At 37.4% G+C, this 21,619-nt stretch overlaps 2 protein-coding genes across 2 annotated transcripts in view; both read right to left on the bottom strand.

Moving 5' to 3' along the window:
* Positions 1-4,103: 4,103 nt before the first annotated feature.
* LOC107684352 (G2/mitotic-specific cyclin-B1) lies at positions 4,104-7,751 on the bottom strand. The gene is made up of 9 exons (XM_016480599.1): positions 7,634-7,751; positions 7,049-7,189; positions 6,871-6,969; positions 5,530-5,712; positions 5,290-5,448; positions 4,975-5,211; positions 4,749-4,889; positions 4,366-4,476; positions 4,104-4,254 (listed from the first exon to the last, which is right to left on the bottom strand). The coding sequence occupies exons 1-9, from the start codon at positions 7,652-7,654 to the stop codon at positions 4,153-4,155; spliced, it is 1,194 nt and encodes a 397-aa protein (XP_016336085.1). The 5' UTR covers positions 7,655-7,751; the 3' UTR covers positions 4,104-4,152.
* A 1,066-nt stretch (positions 7,752-8,817) lies between these two features.
* LOC107684351 (zinc transporter 5-like) overlaps positions 8,818-21,619 on the bottom strand; it is a 17,906-nt gene continuing 5,104 nt past the window's right edge. The window contains exons 6-16 of the mRNA XM_016480598.1: positions 20,787-20,874; positions 19,868-19,944; positions 19,563-19,733; positions 18,836-19,124; positions 18,429-18,637; positions 13,968-14,125; positions 11,554-11,683; positions 11,130-11,373; positions 10,756-10,982; positions 9,550-9,678; positions 8,818-9,147 (exon numbers count right to left, since the gene is read on the bottom strand). Of these exons, the coding sequence (XP_016336084.1) occupies positions 8,977-9,147; positions 9,550-9,678; positions 10,756-10,982; positions 11,130-11,373; positions 11,554-11,683; positions 13,968-14,125; positions 18,429-18,637; positions 18,836-19,124; positions 19,563-19,733; positions 19,868-19,944; positions 20,787-20,874 (1,893 nt within the window). The 3' untranslated portion in view covers positions 8,818-8,976. The remainder of the gene's footprint in view (positions 9,148-9,549; positions 9,679-10,755; positions 10,983-11,129; positions 11,374-11,553; positions 11,684-13,967; positions 14,126-18,428; positions 18,638-18,835; positions 19,125-19,562; positions 19,734-19,867; positions 19,945-20,786; positions 20,875-21,619) is intronic.

Below are 21,619 nucleotides of genomic sequence, written 5' to 3'. Positions count from 1 at the left end.
ACCAACAAAGACGCTGACTAAGCAAATAAATATGACTAACAATAGGATAAAAATATGTACCTTTTATGCACTGCATTAGTCTGCATATTACTGGCTCAAGCCTCTGTTACTTGCTTTAGAAGTTACATTTTTTTAATGTTAAAATATCATTACATTTTTTATTGCTGTGTGTACATTTTATGAATTAAATAAATATATTTTTTTAAATTGTGGATGAACAGTTTTTATAAAAGCAATAAGCCCTGTAAAGCCGTGGTTTACAATGAATTTAGAACAGCTATGGACTCTGCATCAAGCCAAATAACTCCTCTTAGCTGTTCTAAATTCACTGTAACCCATGCCTTTGGGCTTTATTGCTTTAATAATTCAACGGCCCATCATCAGTAAGCATGCACACTAACTGCCAGGCCATGTATGACAAAGAATATCAGTTTTATGGATTTGCTAGGTTATATCCTTGATTTACCATGCCAAGGGCTAAGGTTATGGTTAGAACTACTGTATGTCTTGGCAAAAATGTTGATCAAGGACCAACAAGAAAGAAACATGTCGATATCATGTCGCAAAATTACCATTCATTGTTTTATAAAAAGTTGGATATGTTTTAACGAGTCTGTATTGGGCATTAACATTTATAAAGAACTAATTTCAGGGCCAAATCAGTTTGTAAAGTAGAGTGCTTGTGTGAATTTCCTTCATATGATCATTTTGCTTTGGGAACGTTTGTGGTAATGTAATGCAGACAAACAATGGTGTACAATAAAACATCCATTTTAGAGCTTGAGCTGAATTGTTGAACTGCAGCCCTATGGCTCTTCTTTTCACGAGGAATCTGTCTTGTAAACTGATCTCACTGGCCAGTCATGACCTCAGCGCGCAAGTATGAGTTCTCAGCCCGGACCTGCATTTACCAGCGCAGCCTGCCAGAGAAACTGAGACTCATTATCACCGGTCCCTGAGGAGCACAACCACTAAGGGTGGAGCAAAGGAGATAAGTCCTTCCCTCTTAAAGGACGAAACCTTCATAGTAAATATGGGAAGCAGCAGCTGTGTGCACATCCTAGTGCCCAAATAGGAGAGATTTTGACAAGCTGCCATACAGTCACAAGTAATATGGTAATGAATAATGTGGTTTTGAGCCAAAAATCCAAGTATAAAAAGGTGGCAGATTTTACTTGAAAGTTTTTGGAACAAGGGTATTTTTCATAAATGTAAGGTCAGAGCAAGCTTGTAATGTTTTTAATACAACTGATTTATTACAATATATTTTGGCCAAATTAATGGTTTGATTTATTTTGTCACATTTTACATTTTTGTTGCTGGAAACTATAGCACCAGTCTCTCCTACAGGCTATGTTCAAAGTCTAACCTATAGTTTTGTTTAGCTTAATGCTATTGTGTATCACACTGCGCTTTTTAGATTTAACTAGATTTAGTTAAACGTTTACTGGGAAACGTCAATACTGTTGTACACAAAAAAAGAATATGCACATTTATACAGTACATTTATTTTTGTAGCAATGTATGTAAAAACAACTTTCTTTCTTGCATCTGACAGATTTTGACAGTTGAATGGATTATTTTGCATGCAATGGCTCACACAATAAAAGAAAGTTTAGAAGTTGTGACGAGTATGACAATTTCAATAGGAATCAGCTCATCAGTTTTGATTAGCAAGCCACATTAATTTAGTTACTGAACAAATGCAATTTACTTAAATATGACATTCAAGTCTGAAGTGAATAATACGCTTGATGTTCAGAGATCTAAATTGAACGTTTTAAGGGACAAAATGCTAATTCAAGAATTGAGCTAAAGCAACTGAGCAGAGCTGTAAATAACGGTTAAGCTGTTGGAAATGCAACCAACCCAGAGACAGTCACCCTAAACCTGCCATAAATGAATATTCTCTGTGAGGTTCTTTTAAGGTCTTGGATGAAATGGCTTCATAGCATAGTAAGCTTCTTAGGGCTTCCAATGAAAATGATATGTGTCCTTGGGGTCTGTCCATTCAGGCTGACGCTGAATGTATATAGGTCTACCAAACAACAGTGAGAGGGGCGATCGACGTTGTCACAATGTGTGAGTTAAATCATACAATTGTTTTTTTAAACAATAGAAATAAACTGTAAAAACAGGAGACCTGAGCAAAAGAACGAAGTATAGGCAATAAACATTAAAAAGCAACAGTGATATAAACGTGTTCACTCAGTCATATATAAATATATAAAACATTAAAAGCCTCTTGTTTACGTCTGCGAAACGCATCTCACATGATTAAAAGTGAACGGTCGCCACCTACAGGCCAGTAGGTGCACTACATTTCACCGAAGAGCCTCCTTCAGCTGTTAAAAACTTTTACTTTGTAAAACAATTTGTACTTGCTGAGTACCTTGACATTTTCAAGAAACACACTTTTCCGTGAGCACTTAATTTTTATTTATTTAGTAATTTAGCAGACGCTTTTATCCAAAGCGACTTACAAATGAGGACAATAAAAGCAGTCAAAACTAACAAAAGAGCAACAATATATAAGTGCAAATGACAAGTCTCGGTTAGCCTAACACAGTACACGTAGCAAGGTGTATATATATATATATATATATATATATACACACACACACACACATACATACACATATACACATATATATACATATACACATATATATATATATATATATATACATACACATATATACACATACACAAACATACACATACATGCATATATACACATATATACACATATACATACATAGATATATATACACACATACATACATACAAACAAACACAACTGAATTGAATTCTGTTAATTACATTAACGTAAAAGAAAACTGTACTTGAACGATATTTGACATTTTTGTTAACTGTACGTCACTTCTTTGAATAAACTGTATTGCTGCATTCCTCATTTGCAAGTCTAAATATCTAAAACGCAAGATGCAAGGCCAGAAACGGCATGTTATGGAAAAGTTAATGGAATCACTACAGCCAGCTTGCTTTATGCATTTATTTGTTTTAATTCAGTAGCAAATTAAGAAATCACAGATGACTTTATTTTATTTTTTATAAAGCTGAACAGTCTGGCTTTGTGAAACGGATCAAACAAATTAGCTCAATAAATGGGATTGCTTTGCAGATCAAGCAAAAGAAAAAATCAAATCACTCAGTTAAAAAAAATGTGCTTCAAGCTGCTGGATTTGGCTAATTGAAAGGAAGCATGGCCCCAACAAGTCAACTGAAACAACGGAAAGGACTATATAAAACTCCCAAGAAGGATATTCAATGTGTGCAGCAAAAGACATGGTTTATTGTCTTGCTGGTTATTCCTAGTAAACCATTTCTAAAATCTGATGCAAAAACAAAAACAAAATATTCGAAGTCAAGGCAAACACTGGTAGACTATATCGCATAGTCTACCAGTGATTAAAAAAAAAAAAACCATAACACAAATGTGAAGAACCGGTGTTTATGAAAATTTGAAATCTGATAAAATGAAGGGGACTTGCATAAAAATAAAAGCTAAAGAGAAAGTAATGAAGTGTGGATAGAAAAAGACAAACTTGCATTAGACAATGAAATGTTAACTTTTGTCTGGTACCAGCCAAATGAAACTGGTGACTAATTTAAGACAAAATTTCCCCCATTTATTTATATGGGGGAATAGGTTATGTAAAGGGCAAGTGAGATCGCAATCAAAACCTCAGCTAATACACCGTATATTGAAACTCAGTCGATTGAACAGGATAGTTATCATTTTGCAGGACAAAAAGATCTTGCCACAAATTAAAGCTGTACTTCTACTCTTAAGTAGAGTAATCTTGGTTTAGAACTATTGACTCCATAAAATCACTACTTGTTTTGAAGAACTTTTCACAAGTGAAAAAAGACAAAAACCCCACAACACCATATTGCGACTTAAGAAAATACACACTGCTTGAGCCTTAAAATGTTTATTTCAAAACAAATGTACAAGGTTGCATAAACACTTTGAACCATCAATCACCTTAACTCAGTACATGGCAGTGCAGATAAAAATCTGTAAAAATCGCACAATAAAAGTAGCAACAGTAAAAAGCATGCATAAGTTAGTTCTCTTCTTTACAAGGCAGCACACAGTGCTTAAGTCTCTTTAACAATCCCACACTACAAGATCTGCTTGGCCAGGTCCTTGATCAAGGATGACTTAAGCTGAGAAATTGAAGCAATTCTCATCTGCTTCTGACTGGAGTACTTGTTCTTCACAGCCTGGAGAAGCAAACAAACACTCTTCAGTGGGTCACATTAACAAAACATCTAGGCACCAAACAACTACTTGAACCAAGCAGGCCAGCTTTGTGTCAGGCTGAATCCACTCACCAGATGCTTTGAAAGCCCCTCATTGACTCTCACAACATTTCTGGCAATTCGCTGCATCACAGGAACCAGTGAATCTTCAGTGTAGCCCATATAATGTTGAAGAGTAGGGGTCTGCAAGCATCAAATAGAAGTGGTCAGGGGAGAAAAAGATAAAAAAAAAAAAAAAAAAAAAAGGGACTGGTCCCAAACTTTTGAATGGTTGTGTACTTGTAATATAAAAAAAATACATAAATTATCACATTTGGTAAACGGCCCACAAAAAAAAAAAAATTAAAAAATAAGACGCAGAGGAAGAAGATGTAACCCCCTGACAACCTAAAACACATAACTCTAGGGGAGAAAAAAAAAAAAAAAAAAAAAAAAAAAAAGGCTTAAGAACTTACCCAGTCACCACAGTTGAAGACCTTCAGAGTGAGGGCATAAGCTGCACTAGCGATCTGGGAGGGAGGAAAGTGGACCATATCATAGTCAACCATGGTAAGCTCCAGGAAGTACTTGGCCAGTGTGTGATGCTCTGCAGTAACCTGCAAAACAAATGGCATTTATATGCTGTGAGAACATGCAACTTAACAGAAGTGCTACTAAAAGGAGTCAGATAAACCAGCTTACATCTCCAATCTTGGAGGCTCTCCTAAGGAATTGTAGTGGCAGAGGTCTCCCAAAACTGAAGTCGAGGACTCTTAGGATTTTCATCTCCATCTCCCGGATCTGACCAGTAGTATAGGCACGGTCAGTCACAAAGGCAAAGTCTGCAATCTCCGGTGGGTACATCTCTTCATACTTTGAGGCAATGAACATGGCTGTTACACCAACAAGCTGGAGCTGCTTCTTTGGAACTGGATGTTCCTGATTGAAGGACAAGTGTAGGCCATTGAAAAACAAGACAACATTACGCAACAAAACCAAAACCGGAAGAGAACCCACCTGAAGGAAGCGATCAATTACTACGACAGTCGTATACATGGTCTCCTGAAGCAGCCTAAACTTAATTTGTACTTGCACAAGCCAGTCAATGAGAATTGCACGCATATTTCCTGTAACTTCAGTTCCTTCCAGATATTTTGGCCTAACAGCTTGCTCAGTCTATAAGAGAAGCAGAAAAACTCAACACCTTGCCAAACACAACATAATACAAACTGATACAGAATCACATTCTTAGCAAACCTCAAGCTGACGGAGATACAAATAGATGTCCTTGACATATTCACTGCAAAGCATAGGATTATCATAATCATCAGCATCCACATCCTTGATATTAAGCAGAACATCAGAGAACGCCTGACACAGATCATCCGAAGCACAGCCAGAGGTCTCCATGGGAACAGGAGACGAGGGCTCAGACAAAATCTGCAATGGAAAACCAAGGTGAATGCTTGTGCATCAAAGTAGAACTGACATCAAGAATTCAGAATATAGTAACGCATCTGAACATCTCGGGGCCAGAAACAGGGAGCATTGACCCCTGCTGGTGGATACTACAGCTACACAGCAGTGAGCAGGTTTCCCCTAATGCAACAAGTAGATATAACTGCAGACCGGAGATCTCCAAAATGGGGCATGAACTCCAAAAGTGGGCAGAACCTCCAAAATGGGGCGGGGTCTCCTCACGCAAAGACTTTCACCATTGGCTCTGGCTCCAGCCAATTGTTATTGACTTACATTTCAAAATAAAACTTTATAAATTAAACATTGTTTCTAGTTAATCTAAAATAAAATATGCTACATAAGTAAATATTCTCCGTGAGAGCAGAGCCCAAAGCTCGTGGGCAGTGGTGTTCAGACTGGAGTTGGAACCTCTGCTTAATGATATAAACAGGAACCACCCACGAGCTCTCCCACGAGCCGTCCCAGCGCAGCGGAAAGATTTTACTCTATCACTTTGTTCTAAGCAGCAGGGGCATCCTGGGGCACGAAATTCGCACAACCAATAAAATCTTTAGAATCAGCTGTGGGGCAGAGTTTGCACTGAAGTGGATTGGAGGAAAAAGTGCGCATGTGTCATGTGCTTGTCTGCCAATGGGAGGAAGCCACACCCTATTTTGGAGCTCCCACCCCCATTTGGAGATCTCCAGGCTGCAGTTATACCCTTCTCTAATGCGATCCACTCAAAAGTGAAATTACACAAAGCACAAGCAGTTCATTTTAATATAGGTTACAACAGTGCTTACTTTCGGATTGAAATTTTGCTGCACTGGAGTGATGACAAATATGGTAGTCGGTGTCATGTACTACAAGGGTGACCAGGACTAAGCTACAGCGATAAATTGTAAGTTTAAAATCTACACAACCAAAACTTAAACCGAACACGCAATAGTCCCATACATTGAAATAAGCCAGGAAATTTGGGAACAGATACTATGCCATTTAGAAACATGTCCAAGAGACCCCCCTTCCTATACAAAACAGCCACAAAGGACTGCAGATATTACAGCAGCTTCAGTAGATCTTTCCCTTTGGTGTGGTTTAGTAGGCTGCACTTTTCCATACTGACCATCTACTGCTCACCTGAACGTCATGCTGAACTTTAGGAGACACCTTTTTGGGCTGTTGAACCACAGGTGCCTTCTCAGCCACAACCTCCACCTTGGGTGCAACCTTCACCTCCTGTTTTAAGTTGTACAACACGGGTCAGACAGAGAAAGACTGTTGAAATCAATGCCCGGAGAAGACAGAACGCAGTTACCTTCTTCCTCAAAGCCTGTCGTGTCTGTGGATTGTTGCCAATCTCCCCCAGCGCGGCCCGAGGTCTGAGTCCGGGCTTGTTCGCTACCGCTGCTTTTCCGGGCAGAGCGCTCTGATTCTCGCTGCTGGCCAGGCGGGTGTTCTACAAGAGGTTCACAAATCAGTCTCGCATGAAGAGTGAGCTGGTTTAGAGTGTAGATAAATTAAAAGACCGAGCAGGATCAAGTTTGAATTCTAAACAAACTTGAGTTCACACGTACTGGTTACACGAGGATAGAAAGTATAGACTACTAGTAAAAACCAATTACAAGAGCACCAACGTAAGCGAAACATCCTCTTTAAAAAAAAAACGTGGTTTTAGGGTTACGTTTACGCAAAACTTGCATTGGAAGTTACCGAATATCATATAGTGAACTATTAACACGTAAAACAGCACGCTAACATTAACGTGCGAGATAAGGGACATATTTCCGGGATTATTATACCAATTAAAAACAACAAAACATAAACAAAAGGGTGAACTTTATCGCCATGCAATAAATGCATTATAACTAAAACAACCAAAAACACTTTAAAAACAACTTACCCTTGTGACACGGAGAGCCATTATTTTTTTTGGGAGCTTGTTGCTGCGACTCGGTGAACAAACTGATTGATTATACTCAAGCGAGCTCGATATAACCCTGATTCTCCACCGTGGTTTAAATTGTCGCTCTTTCGAACGTGATTCGCTGGGTTCGAAAATCATTGCAATATGATTGGCTCAGTCTCAGCCGCTTTCAATGCGTTACCAGGACAACTCATGAACACGTGACGCCCAGGGGCGGGGATACCAGTCGAACATGTTCTTCTTGTAGTTTACTGTAGTTTTGTGCGCTTTCCACCACTGCCATCTTTTGATGTGGAGCGCGTGTGGCTGCAACTGCGTTACCTAAATACACTTTTTTCACCCCACAAACTTTGTTCTTAAATAATTTGTATTTGTATTGACTTGTCATTTGCACGTATATATTGTTGCTCTTTTGTTAGTTTTGACTGCTTTTATTGTCCTCATTTGTAAGTCGCTTTGGATAAAGGCGTCTGCTAAATGACTAAATGTAAATGTATTTCTACAATATTGCTCAGACTGAGAACCCAACGTATGCTCCTCTTATGTTTTTAACTACTCGATACTTTTCACTACTTTTAAATTCTATGAAGAGTTTATTCATAATATAATGATAATAAACTGTTAAATGATAATACTGTTTACTGCTACTATTAGTAATGCAATTTAATAATATAATTTGTATGAACTTAACTGCACATACCACTCTATTATAAGGCTAACTGAAACTTTAACTGACAATAAGTACTTTTGTTGATGTGTTGCACATTAGACAAATAAATATGGACTCTACCTTTAGCTTTCTGACCAGTTCATTTGTCATTGGTGGTTTGAGACACGTACTCAAGTGTTTGAGTTTCCTTCATGCTATTAGAAATATATGGTATGTGCCTTCCCTTTCAACATTACTAACAATTTAAATAAATAAATGGTTATCATCAAAATAAGTTTTTTTGTTTCTTCATTTATTTCTATGTAACTGATATGTGCATAATTAAATTTTATATATATATATATATATATGTATATATATATATATATGTGTAGTGTAAAAACAAGTGATTGTAAATAGAAATGATAGGAATGTGACAAGAATACAATATAAAATATTTGAACACAAAAACATTTTATTATAAAAAAAAAAAGCAAAAGCAAATTTGTGCTCATAATAGAATATTTTATTGTGTTTATAACAGTTAGGAAAAAGACAGAAACTGTCGTAGACATCATAAAATAAGTTCATTTTTTATTTAAAAAAAAAAAAAAAAAAAAAGAAAAATTACACCTTAAATCCCTTTATTTCTGTGTGTTAAAACAGAAGTTTACATGATACATGTGCCATCTTTATAATATTTAATGGACTCCATCTGTAGTGTCATGGTTAGAACTTCATGGAATCCAGTGCTTAGGCCAGACATGTGCTGGAAGTAGGCTTCTTTTTCCAACTGAATAGTCAGATTGTTAACACCGGCATCTTTCAACACGGCAGACACCTGAGAAGAATTTCAGTGGAAACAATATGAATTGGTTAGTTAGTTACACACTTTGTAATTTATGTCCACAACAATAAAACCAGAACAAAATATTAGAAACTATTACATCTAATTAAATGTCTAACCCTTTGGTAAAATTAAAATTAAATTAAATTAATGCATTTAGCAGACGCTTTTATGATCCAAAGCGACTTACAGTGCATTCAGGCTATACATTTTTTATCAGTATGTGTGTTCCCTGGGAATTGAACCCACAACCTTTACGCTGCTAACGCAATGCTCTACCACTGAGCCACAGGAACATTGGTTTAACATTTATTAAAATGGTAATAAAAGCCTTGTAAAGCAAACAAATTGCTGTAAATTAGTAAACAGGCCATGTTTAAGATGTAGCATTCATACCTGTTGAATAACTCGCTGTTCCACTACATCAGACATGAGTTGGAGATGGATGGTTCCAGCAATAACACTGGCGGAATGTCTCCAGAAGTGTGGATCACGGTAGGATAAAACACCTTCGATTTTCTGAATCTGTGACAAACAAGCAAGCATTAAATAAAATGGAATGTAAAGCTTTCAATTTGGTAATCCAAAGTTTTAAGCTACATTACAGATTAAAAGTTTTGAAAAATTATTTCTTCAGTCTCTTATGCTCACCAAGACTACATTTATTTGATAAAAAATGCAGTAAAAACAGTAATATTGTGAAATATTATTACAATTTAAAAGTGCTCAGGCTGATTTGGTGCTGATTTGGCACTCAGGAAACATTTCTTATTATTATCAATGTAGAAAACAGTTTTTGTTGCTTAATATTTTTGTGAAGACCATGATACACTACCATTAAAAAAATTGTGGTTAGCAATGCTTTTCTGTTGAACTACTTATCAAAGAATCCTGAAAAACATTCTTCATGGCTTCCACAAAAATATTAAGCAGCAAAAACCATTTTCAAAAATGACAATGATAAGAATCAATATTAATAATTGAGTACCAATAATAATTGATCGCACCACATCGGCATATTAAAATCCTCTCTGAAGGATAACATGACAGCCAATCACAGCACACACTGGCCCAGCTAACCAATCACAGCACATTTCGTATTTCAGAAGGCGAACCTTCATTTGATACAGGAACTATTCAAGCCGTTCATGCCAGACTTAGGAGAGAGGTGTTGTAATAATGTAAAATATGTGAAAAATAATATGTTTTTCGAACAACCTAGTATGAGAGCCTGTTCTAGTACACCCCCAAAACAAAATCAAGGCTTTGTATAAGAGCATAATAGGACCCCTTTAAGTCAAGTCAAGTCAAGTCACCTTTATTTATATAGCGCTTTTAACAATACAGATTGTGTCAAAGCAACTTTACAGCATTAAATAGGAAAAAAGTGTGTCAATAATGCAAAATGACAATAGTAAACACAACATTTTCAGTTAAAGGCAGTTCATCATTGAATTTAGTGATGTCACCATCTAGCTCAGTTCAGTTTAAATAGTATTGTTTTAGATTGTAATAATTTTTTACAACGTTACTGTTTTTACTGTATTTACACTTAATTATTCCAGACTTTTGACCGGTAGTGTATATTTTTTCTATTCATACCTTTTCAAGTGCAAAGTTAAGGTCCTTTTCATGCTGAGGTGGCGTTCTCAGGAGAAGAACCTCACAGGCGTCCTTTAACAAAGGAATGACACTGAGAAAAATCAGTGTGGCAATAAAGAGCGAACAAATAGGATCTGCGATCAGCCATCCAAACTGTCTGATGAGAATAGTGGATATAATCACACCGACACTGCCCAGCGTGTCAGCAAGCACATGCAGATACACTCCTGCAAATAGGAAATGGGAAATGTCATTCTCAAAAGGCAGGAAATCATCAGGATTGATAAATGATTATAGACTTCTCCTTTCTGGATGAACTAACCTTATCATCTATCATCGTATTAAACATGTATACACACTCAAATCAGACCCACCTCGCATATTAGCATTCATTCCCGCTGCAGCAGACCCGTGGGAATGCCCGTGGCCGTGGGAGTGACTGTGTCCTCCATGACTATGTCCATGTCCTCCATGGCTGTGTTCTCCACTTCCGTGCCCGTGGTGTGAGTGGCCGTGGTCATGCCCAGAGCAGCTACCTTTGGAGGCCCCATGGGAGTGTGCATGACTGAAGGCACAGATGCCCACCAGATTAACGAGGAGTCCACCAACCGACACCGGCTTTAAGGAACAAATGGATTTAAGGACACGCATAAGCATGAGGTGACAGGATTCTCATGTGAAATGTGAAAGTTTACTTTGAGTTACTTTTGTTTGTTCAACTTAAAGCAAAACCCATTTATGGACAACAATATCTTTGTCAATCCTGACAACAATGTCTTGGAGCTCAGCTGTACATACTGTTAACATGTCTGTGTTGATGTTTGGTGGATCGATGAGTCTGGTGACTGACTCCACAAACACAAAAAAAGCTATGACCATGAGGAACAGGCCATTGATAAACCCAGAGAGGATCTCCACACGACCATACCTGAAATGAGACAAGTCATACTGCTAACAGCGCTAAAATGACAGAACACAATCACACAATCCATCATTTTCAGTAATCAGGGTTTCCATGACGTTTCTATCAATTATGATTACTGGATCAACTTTTTAAAATAACTTCTGATTCAGTGTTAATCAACGTGTTAATGAATCATTTAGTAAAGAACAGAATCAAAACAACCACTTCCTGGTTCACAGATTAAACACAGCCACGACTCCCTAACAATTAAATTTTCAGAAGTGATCATAGAAACACAACTCAGGATGTAGCATCCATTTTTGGAAGGCCAAACAAAGTAGTTTCGGTTTCACAACGAAACACAGCGCCTTCACGACATGGCAGCATGCAATACTACAGCGAGAATATGTGTGTATGTGCTGTACATGTGGAAGAATTGACAATAAAGCAGACTTGACTTGACTTGACTTAAAGGGGAAAATGGTTCATTAAAGCAAAAATCTATAAACAGCAATTACACAAGCAAACTGCATTTTTATAATGCAAGTGATCTGAAACCCTCCGCCACAATGGGGGTTGTTATTGCTATGTTACTTCTAAGTGTTCTGACTCTGAGTGGCTTTTAGCACATTACGGTGTGGTTACTAATGTGTTCAAGGTGGATGCTTACTGAATCTGCACTCAAACCTTTATGACTATCTGTGCTCTGGATATGTCCAGGTCCCCTCTTCACTATAAAGACTGGAATACACTACACACATTTTTAAATTTTCAAATGTTTTAGTGGAGTCCCAGGTCATGCTCCCTCATAAGGTTTATTTATATGTTTGTTTGCTTATGTTTATTTTTGTAAAATGGTATTTTTTTCGTAAAATGGTGCTATCATCCACACATGCAAAGTTGGTTGATAACATAACTGCAATCAAGTAATAGCCTAGTTAACAATTATTTTTTAGATAGGATATATAATGTATTTTGTATTATTTAGGCACTCGTAGGCTGTAGTTTGACAGAATGTTCTAATTCAACAAGCCATGGGAAGTCAATCTAACTTAACATTTTCTTATATTGATATTGTTTATTTCTTACTCCTTAACAGTTCATCAGACTCTTAATGATTTAATCTATGCCATCTCTGAATATCTGAAGGCCAGGTTTTTCCATTACTCATCATTAGAACACATTTTACACATGGCTCTCGATTCTGACTTGTACTTGCTCTTATGAAAATGTACCATAGTTCTTAACAGCATTTGTTATAAGGCCAGCCTATTATTCATTACCAGTCCAATAATGACTTTTTTTTTTTATTAATCTATATATCATTTATGAAAAACAACAGCCTGCACAGTTAGAAACAATATCTACAACACGCCACAGTTGTAATATAAATCTATAGGGAAATATATATCTATTCCCTTAACAGATTATCTATTATAAATTCTACAACAAGTTCAACAAAATGTGCCACAATAAATAAGCCTACAATAAAACGTGATAAATTCTTCTGGTAAATGTGGTCATGAGTAGTTTAAAAAGATTTTAATGTTAGTGCTGGTGCAAGATTATGTTTTCTCCTCTTTTTAGTTCATGTGCCTTTTTAAGATAATGTTCGACTTTATCCATAGCATTTTAAAGTGGTAATTTCTCAAAAGAATTCAAATAGATCACACGTTTTATCATCAGCGATAGGAATGGCTCGCGCAAATCTGATCACACTTTGAGCGCGCTGGTGAATGTGCGCCGCTTGTGCACAATTAAAAGAACTGCGCTTCAGTCATATTGTGCTTATAACTGTAACTGCTACGTTCGGTTTGTACGTGAAGTTAGCGCTTATAAAAGCGCCGAAGTCGTGATTTAAATAATTAATTAATAGCCTGATTCTAGGTTTCCATTAACCATGGTATAAATATTGGGGGGGGCAAACTACGCCACTGCATGTATATTGCATTCCAATCTTAAAGTGCATCACATTAGCGATATTTCCGCAAAATTTTGTGGAAAAAATTTTTGTAAACAGCATAGCAATATATTATGCATAGTATGTCATTTTCAAACCAAGCAGCTTTCTGTTAGTCAGCGTGACTAACTTGAAAATGAGTGAAATCTGTAAATCATGGATTTCTATTTGAATGACTGAATTTCGTCTGTGAAATTTCACAGAGCAATGGCAAATGTGACTGCACCTTTAAGTCTACGGTATTTTTATTTTTTTTTGTGCATTTTTATCATTCACAAAACAAATTCAGTCTAATTGGTTACAAATGTATAACAAATAGAATTTTTCTTCAAATTAGCACAACCTTACCCATAGGAATATATCCTGGTCGCTTTCCACCTGGTCATGAGGGCAGCAAACAACCCCAGAACCAAAGCCGAGCAGTCAAACAGCATGTGGAATCCATCAGAAATCAGCCCCAGACTATTGGTCCACACACCATAGAAGAGCTCCACAAATGTGAAGGCCTGAATCAAGATCAACAAGATTGTTTATATACTGTTAAAATGGGTCATTTATTAAAATCTAGGTAAGTTAAAGCAGATAGACAGTTTACATTTCAATGCCACAATTTTCTGTAGACTAGGACATTTGAACCATACAATCATTGCCTGTAAATATGACTTGTCTTAAAGAAATAACAAAAAATTGTAAGCTATTAACATTAAAGGACTTAAATTGAGTGTCTTCTACAGTGGGGAAAATATTTATTTGATCCCCTGCTGATTTTGTAAGTTTGCCCATTTACAAAGAAATGAAGGGTCTGTAATTTTAATGGTAGGTTTATTTTAATGGATAGAAACAGAATACCAACCAAAAAATCCAGAAAAAACACATTATATAAAGGTTAGAGATTGATTTGCATTTCAGTGAGTGAAATAAGTATTAATCCCCTACCAAGCAGCAAGAATTCTGGCTCCCACAGATCGGACTCGGTCTGGAGCTCCGTGCAAGATCTTGCCTCATGGGGTAAGGATGATCACGAGAAAGGTGAGGGATCAGCCCCGAACAACATGGGAGGAGCTTGTTAATGATCTTAAGGCAGTTGGGACCACAGTCACCAAGTAAAACATTGGTAACACACTACGCCGCAATGGACTGAAATCTTGCAGCGCCCGCAAGGTCCCCCTGCTCAAGGCGGCACATGTACAGGCCCATTTAAAGTTTGCCAATGAACATCTAAATGATTCAGAGAAGGCTTGGGAGAAAGTGCTGTGGTCAAATGAGACCAAAATTGAGCTCTTTGGCATTAACTCGACTCGCCGTGTTTGGAGGGAGAGAAATGCTGACTATAGCCCTATTCGGACGGTAATTGTTTCTCATGTGGACGTCAGTAAAAATAAATTTGCATGGCACCTCAGTGATAAAACTCATGCATTCGGATGGTGATTTATTCACGGTGGAGGAGTAAGTTTTGTGGGAACGCTCACGTGGTCGGTTGCATGATTGTCTGCTGTGAATAAAATGGCACATGCTTGGAATAATGAGAATAAATGAATATTTAATGTAATAACAATATCGTATCTTTTTATTATTTAAATATCCTGTTTAAAAATAGAAAGACAGACGCGCTATTATAGGCTAGATGAATGGTTTGTCTTGCAATTCTCTCAAATGATGTCATTTTTAATATGGGGAATTTAGTGGAAATAATAATGCAGCCTTTTATTTACATGAAGTAAGCATGAAGCTGCTTGGTTTATATTTTTAATGTAATAATATATAATAGGCCACGTATTTTAAAATGGTATTGCACACCTGTTGCTGCCAGAATAACGGCCCATTTTAAATGTAGCCTAATGTGCTTTATTTCTCTTTCTTCTTTTTGTTCTCAAGATCTTCCAGCTGAATAAATATTGTTCTTAAATACTTTCCAACATTTCCGTAATAAATTGTTCTCAACATCTTCCGGCCGCTGTGGTGATTAAATACTGTTCTTAAATACTTTACAACATTTCCGTAATAAATGTAGGCTATATCTTTAAAATGCGTGCAAATTACGGCGAAGCTCAACACCTATCATACGGTGCTCTGCAGTGGACAAAAAGATTTAAACAATTAATTTTATATTGATTTCTTTTTGAAAACTCAAAGATGTGGATTCGGACGGTAATTAAATCACCACACGACCTTGGTGTTTGTCAAAAAACAGTAGGTAATTCGGCCGGGGAGTTTTACACGGGTGGTTGGAGAAAAACACAGACATTCTGGATTCGGACGGCAATAAAATCACAGACTACCCCCTGTAAATGGTGAAAATCCCTTACGTCCCCCTAAGAAACAATTATTGTCCGGATAGGGCTTATGACCCCAAGAACACCATCCCTACAGTCAAGCACGGAGGTGGAAACATTATGCTTTGGGGCTGTTTTTCTGCTAAGGGTACAGGACGACTTCACCGCATTGAGCGGCAAATGGACGGGGCCATGTATTGTAAAATATTGGACGAGAACCTCCTTCCCTCAGCCACAACACTGAAGATGGGTCATGGATGGGTCTTCCAGCATGACAATGACCCGAAACATACCGCCAAGGCAACAAAGGAGTGGCTCAAGAAGAAGCACATTAGTTGCGTTTCCACTGTCGGGCCAAAAGCGGGCATGCTAGTGCGTGCCAGGGCCAGTCGCGTTTACACTGTCACTTCCGGGGCTTGATCGTGCCTCGTTGGTGCTTCCTCGGGGCCAACGGCCCAGGTTTTTTTGGCCCGACGAAAACCTTGGACCAAAGCGGGCCAGCTGGGGCTAGAGGAGTCGTTATGAACAAAGGCGGAGTTTCTCTGTGTCTGGAGAGTGCCAGCACCGCGGATCATTTCATAAAGTTAACAGCTAACACCAGCATTAAAGACTTTTAAATTAATTTTAGTTCAAAACTCAATTTCAGACAGCAGCATAGGACTGATCACCAACAATTTTCCTCATCAAAAAAAAAAAAACCCTAAACAAAACAAGATTTCACCATCACTATATAAAACACTGGTCAGTGATCAGCAGCCAACATTAACTTGTCTTGGTTGCTTTCATTTTAGAATTGTTTTGCACCCATTCTCATTCAGTTCTGTGCTGAAGCCAACTTGAACAAATCTTTATTTCAACTCACAACTGCAGTTTTGGGGTTTTCTTTGAGTGGTGAAGGATTCTGGAGCATCAGAATGGCATCTGTGCAGAATTTTTTAGATTGTGCACATGCTGCTCTATGTCGGAGCGAATCTCTTAGCTTGTGCCCTCACACGCTTTTCATAGTCCATCCTGTTTTGACTGTGAGAGAATGAGTGAGAGAGATAAGATCAATAGCCGCGTTTCCACTGTCGGGCCAAAAGCAGGCGTGCTAGTGCGTGCCAGGGCCAGTCGCGTTTCCACTGTCACTTCCGGGGCGTGATCGTGCTTCCTCTGGGCCAACGGCCCGGGTTTTTTGGCCCGACGAAAACCTTGGACCAAAGCGGGCCAGCTGGGGCTAGAGGAGTAGTTATGAACAAAGGCGGAGTTTCTCCGCGTCTGGAGAGCGTCAGCGCCGCGAATCATTTCATAAAGTTAACAGCTATAACACCAGCATTAAAGACTTTTACAATAATTTTAGTTCAAAACTCACTTTCAGACAGCAGCGAGTGTTTTAAATAACTTGATCCGAAGTGGATTATGATCACCATACAAGGCAGAAATATTTATAAGTGATGCAAAAGACTATGCACGCTAGTATAGCTCGATAGTAAACATGGTAAATACGACCGCTTGAAGAAATCAGACGTAAGCTTCTTATTCTCTATCACAATCGTGTATTTATTTAGTAACATATTTTATTTGTCATAAGTCTCGTCTCGACAGTTTAGCTCCGCATATGTCATAAAAATATAATAATGGTGTTTGTTCGGGAGCTTTTATAAAAATATAGAAATTATCATTCTTTCTAAATGTGATGCATTACGGTGACTACAAATAAACAGAAACAGACTCGACTGAATAAGTAGGTATCTCGTCGCGAGAGTTTAGCTCCGCGTATGTCATAAAAATATAATAATGGTTTTTGTTTGGGAACTTTATCAAAAATATAGAAATGATCATTCTTTCTAAATGTGATGTATATACTGTGACTACAAATAAACAGAAGCAGACTCGACTGAATAAGTAGATAGGCTATGTTTATACCGCTTTATTTCTGTGTGACTAATTTTCAATCCTGATAAATTAATTAATTATGATCAATGTATCACGTATTATTGTAAAACATTGATGCTTTTGGATTTAAATCTTTAAAGCATACAAACAAACGGACACTTTTATCATGTTCATTTTGTGATCGCGCTAGTTCCAGTGACTTATTTCATATTAGTTTTCTGATAACTTCTCTTTGTTGGTGAAATGATGGGGTTGCGTGACGTTGTTCCTGAGAGGCGTGTAAAGGGCAGGTTTTAGTGAAGCACAGTGAAGCTTCTGGCCCGACGGTGGAAACGCACCGTGATTTTGGCCTCGGTGCTACAGGTCCGAGGCTACTAGCCCCGCCCGGCCAAGTACAAAGTCATGTTTTGCTTGGGGATCAAATACTTATTTCACTCACTGAAATGCAAATCAATTTCTAACCTTTATATAATGTGTTTTTTCTGAATTTTTTGGTTGGTATTCTGTCTCTATACGTTAAAATAAACCTACCATAAAAATGACAGACCCTTCATTTTTTTGTAAGTGGGCAAACTTACAAAATCAGCAGGGGATCAAATAAATATTTTCCCCACTGTACACTCATTGACCAAAATCTAATAAAAACATGAGCTAAGCGTACCAGGTTGAGACATAGAAAGTAGAAGATCTGCCGTGAATCATATTCCTCCAGGATCTGTTTGAGCGAGTCTTTGATGAAGCGAGGCAGAGACTGGGATGTGTGCTGGAGCGCATCTCCCATGAAGTTGTACAGAGGAGTTCCTTCAGGGGAATAACCCACCAATGTTCCCTTCTGACCCTTTGAAGATGGGGCTGACAGTATGCTATCAGCTGAAAACATCAAATGGTTCATTCAATTAGGAAAAAGTAAAATGTATTGTTTTAAAACAGTAAATGTTTTAACATTTACAACATTGTGATGAGAATTTGTACTTTTTTTTCTCAGATTGCTTCTGTGACGGGAGAATATATAAAACTTTCAAATTTTTAAAAACAACATTAAATCTTCTATCAGATATATAAACTTACCCATGATGAAGAAGCAGGCGCTGACCAGGACTCCACCTGATAGCACATGCTCAGTGCTACTCTGCTGGACTGACTTACTCACGGCTCTGAGCTGGTCGGTTAGCGGGTGGGTCCAGAAGTTTGCCAGCAGCAGGCCGCTGAGGAACAGGAAGATGGAGCCATATCGAGCGCAGCGTGAGGTTTCCAGCTTTGCCATGCAGATGGATTCCACGTAAAAGTCCAGTATCATCACAGAGAAGATGATCATGGCGAATGGCAAGATGAGGCCAGACCAGGATTCTACCTTACTCTGAGGATTTTCATTTTAAAAAGGTCAAGAACTTATAGAAATGTCTGTATAATTTAAAATGCTTATATTAAGATCAATATATTGCAATATGGTACACTATTTTGATTGAAAAAATGTATACTCTCAGGTACCAATTGATTGCCACTGAAATCAGAATTGAAGTTGTGTGGCTTTTAGTCCATGTCTGTTAGTTTTAGGTCATATAAATATACTAGTGTACTCCTAAAAGTCGATAAATTAGAAGTACTAACAGCCTCCAACTAGTAATAATAAGACTAATTTCAATTTAATACTACAGTATCTATACAGTATGTTGCATCCCCAGGTCATTTTTCAGGTCTAGAAATCACACTTATCCTACCACAAAGTTTGGATGTTTGCAAAGCACCCCAGGTTGAGAACCACTACATTATGAAGAAAGCTTCTGCTGGTCTTTACCTCAGTGGTCGCAGACAGCACTATGACCCAGGGCAGTAGAACTACAGCTGACACCAGGCTAGATAAAGCATGAAGGCGTTTTGCGCCCCCAATATCCACTGACAATTTTCTAGATGCTGTGTTGAAGGCCACCTTCAGGCACAGAGCTAGAACCAGAAGAACCACTCCACCCTACTCAGAAAATGAAAGTTAATCACCATGATCTCGCTGATTCTCCATCAGATCACACCATTAGTGAGTAAATGAGTCTGTACTGAAATAAACAATGACACAACACTATTTTAAAATAGTGATCAAAAACACACCTTGTGGTCCGCCACACCTAAAAATGCAATTCCTGTGTACAGCGCATGGGTAAGAGCACTGTCATGGTGTCCCTCGGCTATAAGAAGTAGAGTTAAAGTCTATACAGTTGTAGATAACACCACAAAGTTAAAAGTGCCAAATACTAGGGGTGTAACAATATATTGCAACAATATGTACTGTGAAGAGTCTTTCTCTCTCTCTATTGTGTATAGTTCACTAAAAATTTAAATTTAGACAGATTTAATTTAACATTATATATGGTAAATAAATAAATTACAAATAAAATACATTATTTAATAAAATATAATATCAAAAACGGTTTTTAAATGCAAGTAGTCAGGGACAGAGTGTAAGCATATGCGTATATAATTCAGCATTTTTAGCCAAGCAGAATCATGAATATTTCTATTCTGGTGTTACCATAGGGCAATGGTAATACCAGAATAGAAATATTCATGATTCTGCTTAGCTAAAAATGCAGAATGCACGTGTACATGGCGGAGAAGGACCAAAGTCCAAGCAGATTCAAGTTCAACCCTGATGCAATACCAAATTTTGTTAAATGTTTACATGTCTTAGAAGTAATAATTTAAAAGTAACCATTTTATCTCTATTTTGGCTTTGTTTGAAAAGTATAGTGAGAGTATTGTATGAGATCAGTATCGTGTATTGAACCAAATCGTGACTTGAGTGGACTGTTAACACCCCTACCAAATACACACTCATGATGGTGACTGTAAATGTCATTCCAAATAATAAAATTCTTATGAAATAACTTTTTCCACCTTTGAAATGACTTTCCTTTTCATCTAAAAACAATCAATAATTTTTACATTTTGCCTGTATGGTGTCATAAAATTATACATTACACCTTGATATAATAAAAGTAAAAACATATTTTTAGTCTTTAAAGGATACGGTGCTCTGCCATTTTTGCCATGAGATCATCATTATCAAAGAGCAATAGGCAGATCACAGCAATTATGAAGAAAGCAGCACCCCTCGTCTATAAAAAAAAAAAAAAAGAGCACAGAGAAATGTACCAGCTGGTATACAGTTGTGGTCAAAAGTTTACATACACTTTGCAGTATCTGCAAAATGTGAATTATTTTACCAAAATAAGAGGGATCATAAAAAATGCATGGTATTTTTTATTTGGTACTGACCTGACCTATAAAAATACCCCATTCAAAAGTTACCTGGATGATCCACAGCTGTGTGTGTGTTTTTTTTTGTGATAGTTGTTCACGAGTCCCTTGTTTGTCTTGAACTGCCTGCTGTTCTTCAGAAAAATCCTTCAGGTCCCAGAACATTCTTTGGTTTTCCATAGGGCTGGACGATATGGACAAAATTGATATCACGATATATTTCTTAATTTCGGTCGATACGATATAATTCCGATATCGATATGAACACTATTTATCTGAAATAGAAATCTTTTGTAACATTATACATGCCTTAATCATCACTTTTGATCAATTTTAAGCATCCTTGCTAAATAAAAGTATTAATTTCTTTCCCAAAAAAATTATAAAAATTATACTGAATGGAATAGTGTATAATGTTACAAAAGCTTTTTATTTCAGATAAATGCTGATCTTTGGATCTTTCTATTCATCAAAGAATCCTGAAAAAAAAATGTACTCAACTGTTTTAAATATTGATAATCAGCAAATCAGCATATTAGAATGATTTCTGAAGGATCATGTGACACTGAAGACTGGAGTAATGATGCTGAAAATACAGCTGCG

The sequence above is a fragment of the Sinocyclocheilus anshuiensis genome, unplaced genomic scaffold (assembly GCF_001515605.1).
Source record: "Sinocyclocheilus anshuiensis isolate Anshui unplaced genomic scaffold, SAMN03320099.WGS_v1.1 scaffold29, whole genome shotgun sequence".
Taxonomy (NCBI): domain Eukaryota; kingdom Metazoa; phylum Chordata; class Actinopteri; order Cypriniformes; family Cyprinidae; genus Sinocyclocheilus; species Sinocyclocheilus anshuiensis.
Note: the sequence above shows the minus strand (reverse complement) of the source record. Positions and strands in the feature narration are given on the sequence as shown.

Excerpts from the sequence above, each read along its gene's own strand:
- LOC107684352 (XM_016480599.1), bottom strand. The coding sequence starts at position 7,654 with ATGGCTCTCCGTGTCACAAGG. Across the intron at positions 4,890-4,974 it reads GAGCCTCCAAGATTGGAGAT|GTTACTGCAGAGCATCACAC; the intron begins GTAAGCTGGTTT and ends TTTGTTTTGCAG. Across the intron at positions 4,477-4,748 it reads TCTTCAACTGTGGTGACTGG|ACCCCTACTCTTCAACATTA; the intron begins GTAAGTTCTTAA and ends TGATGCTTGCAG.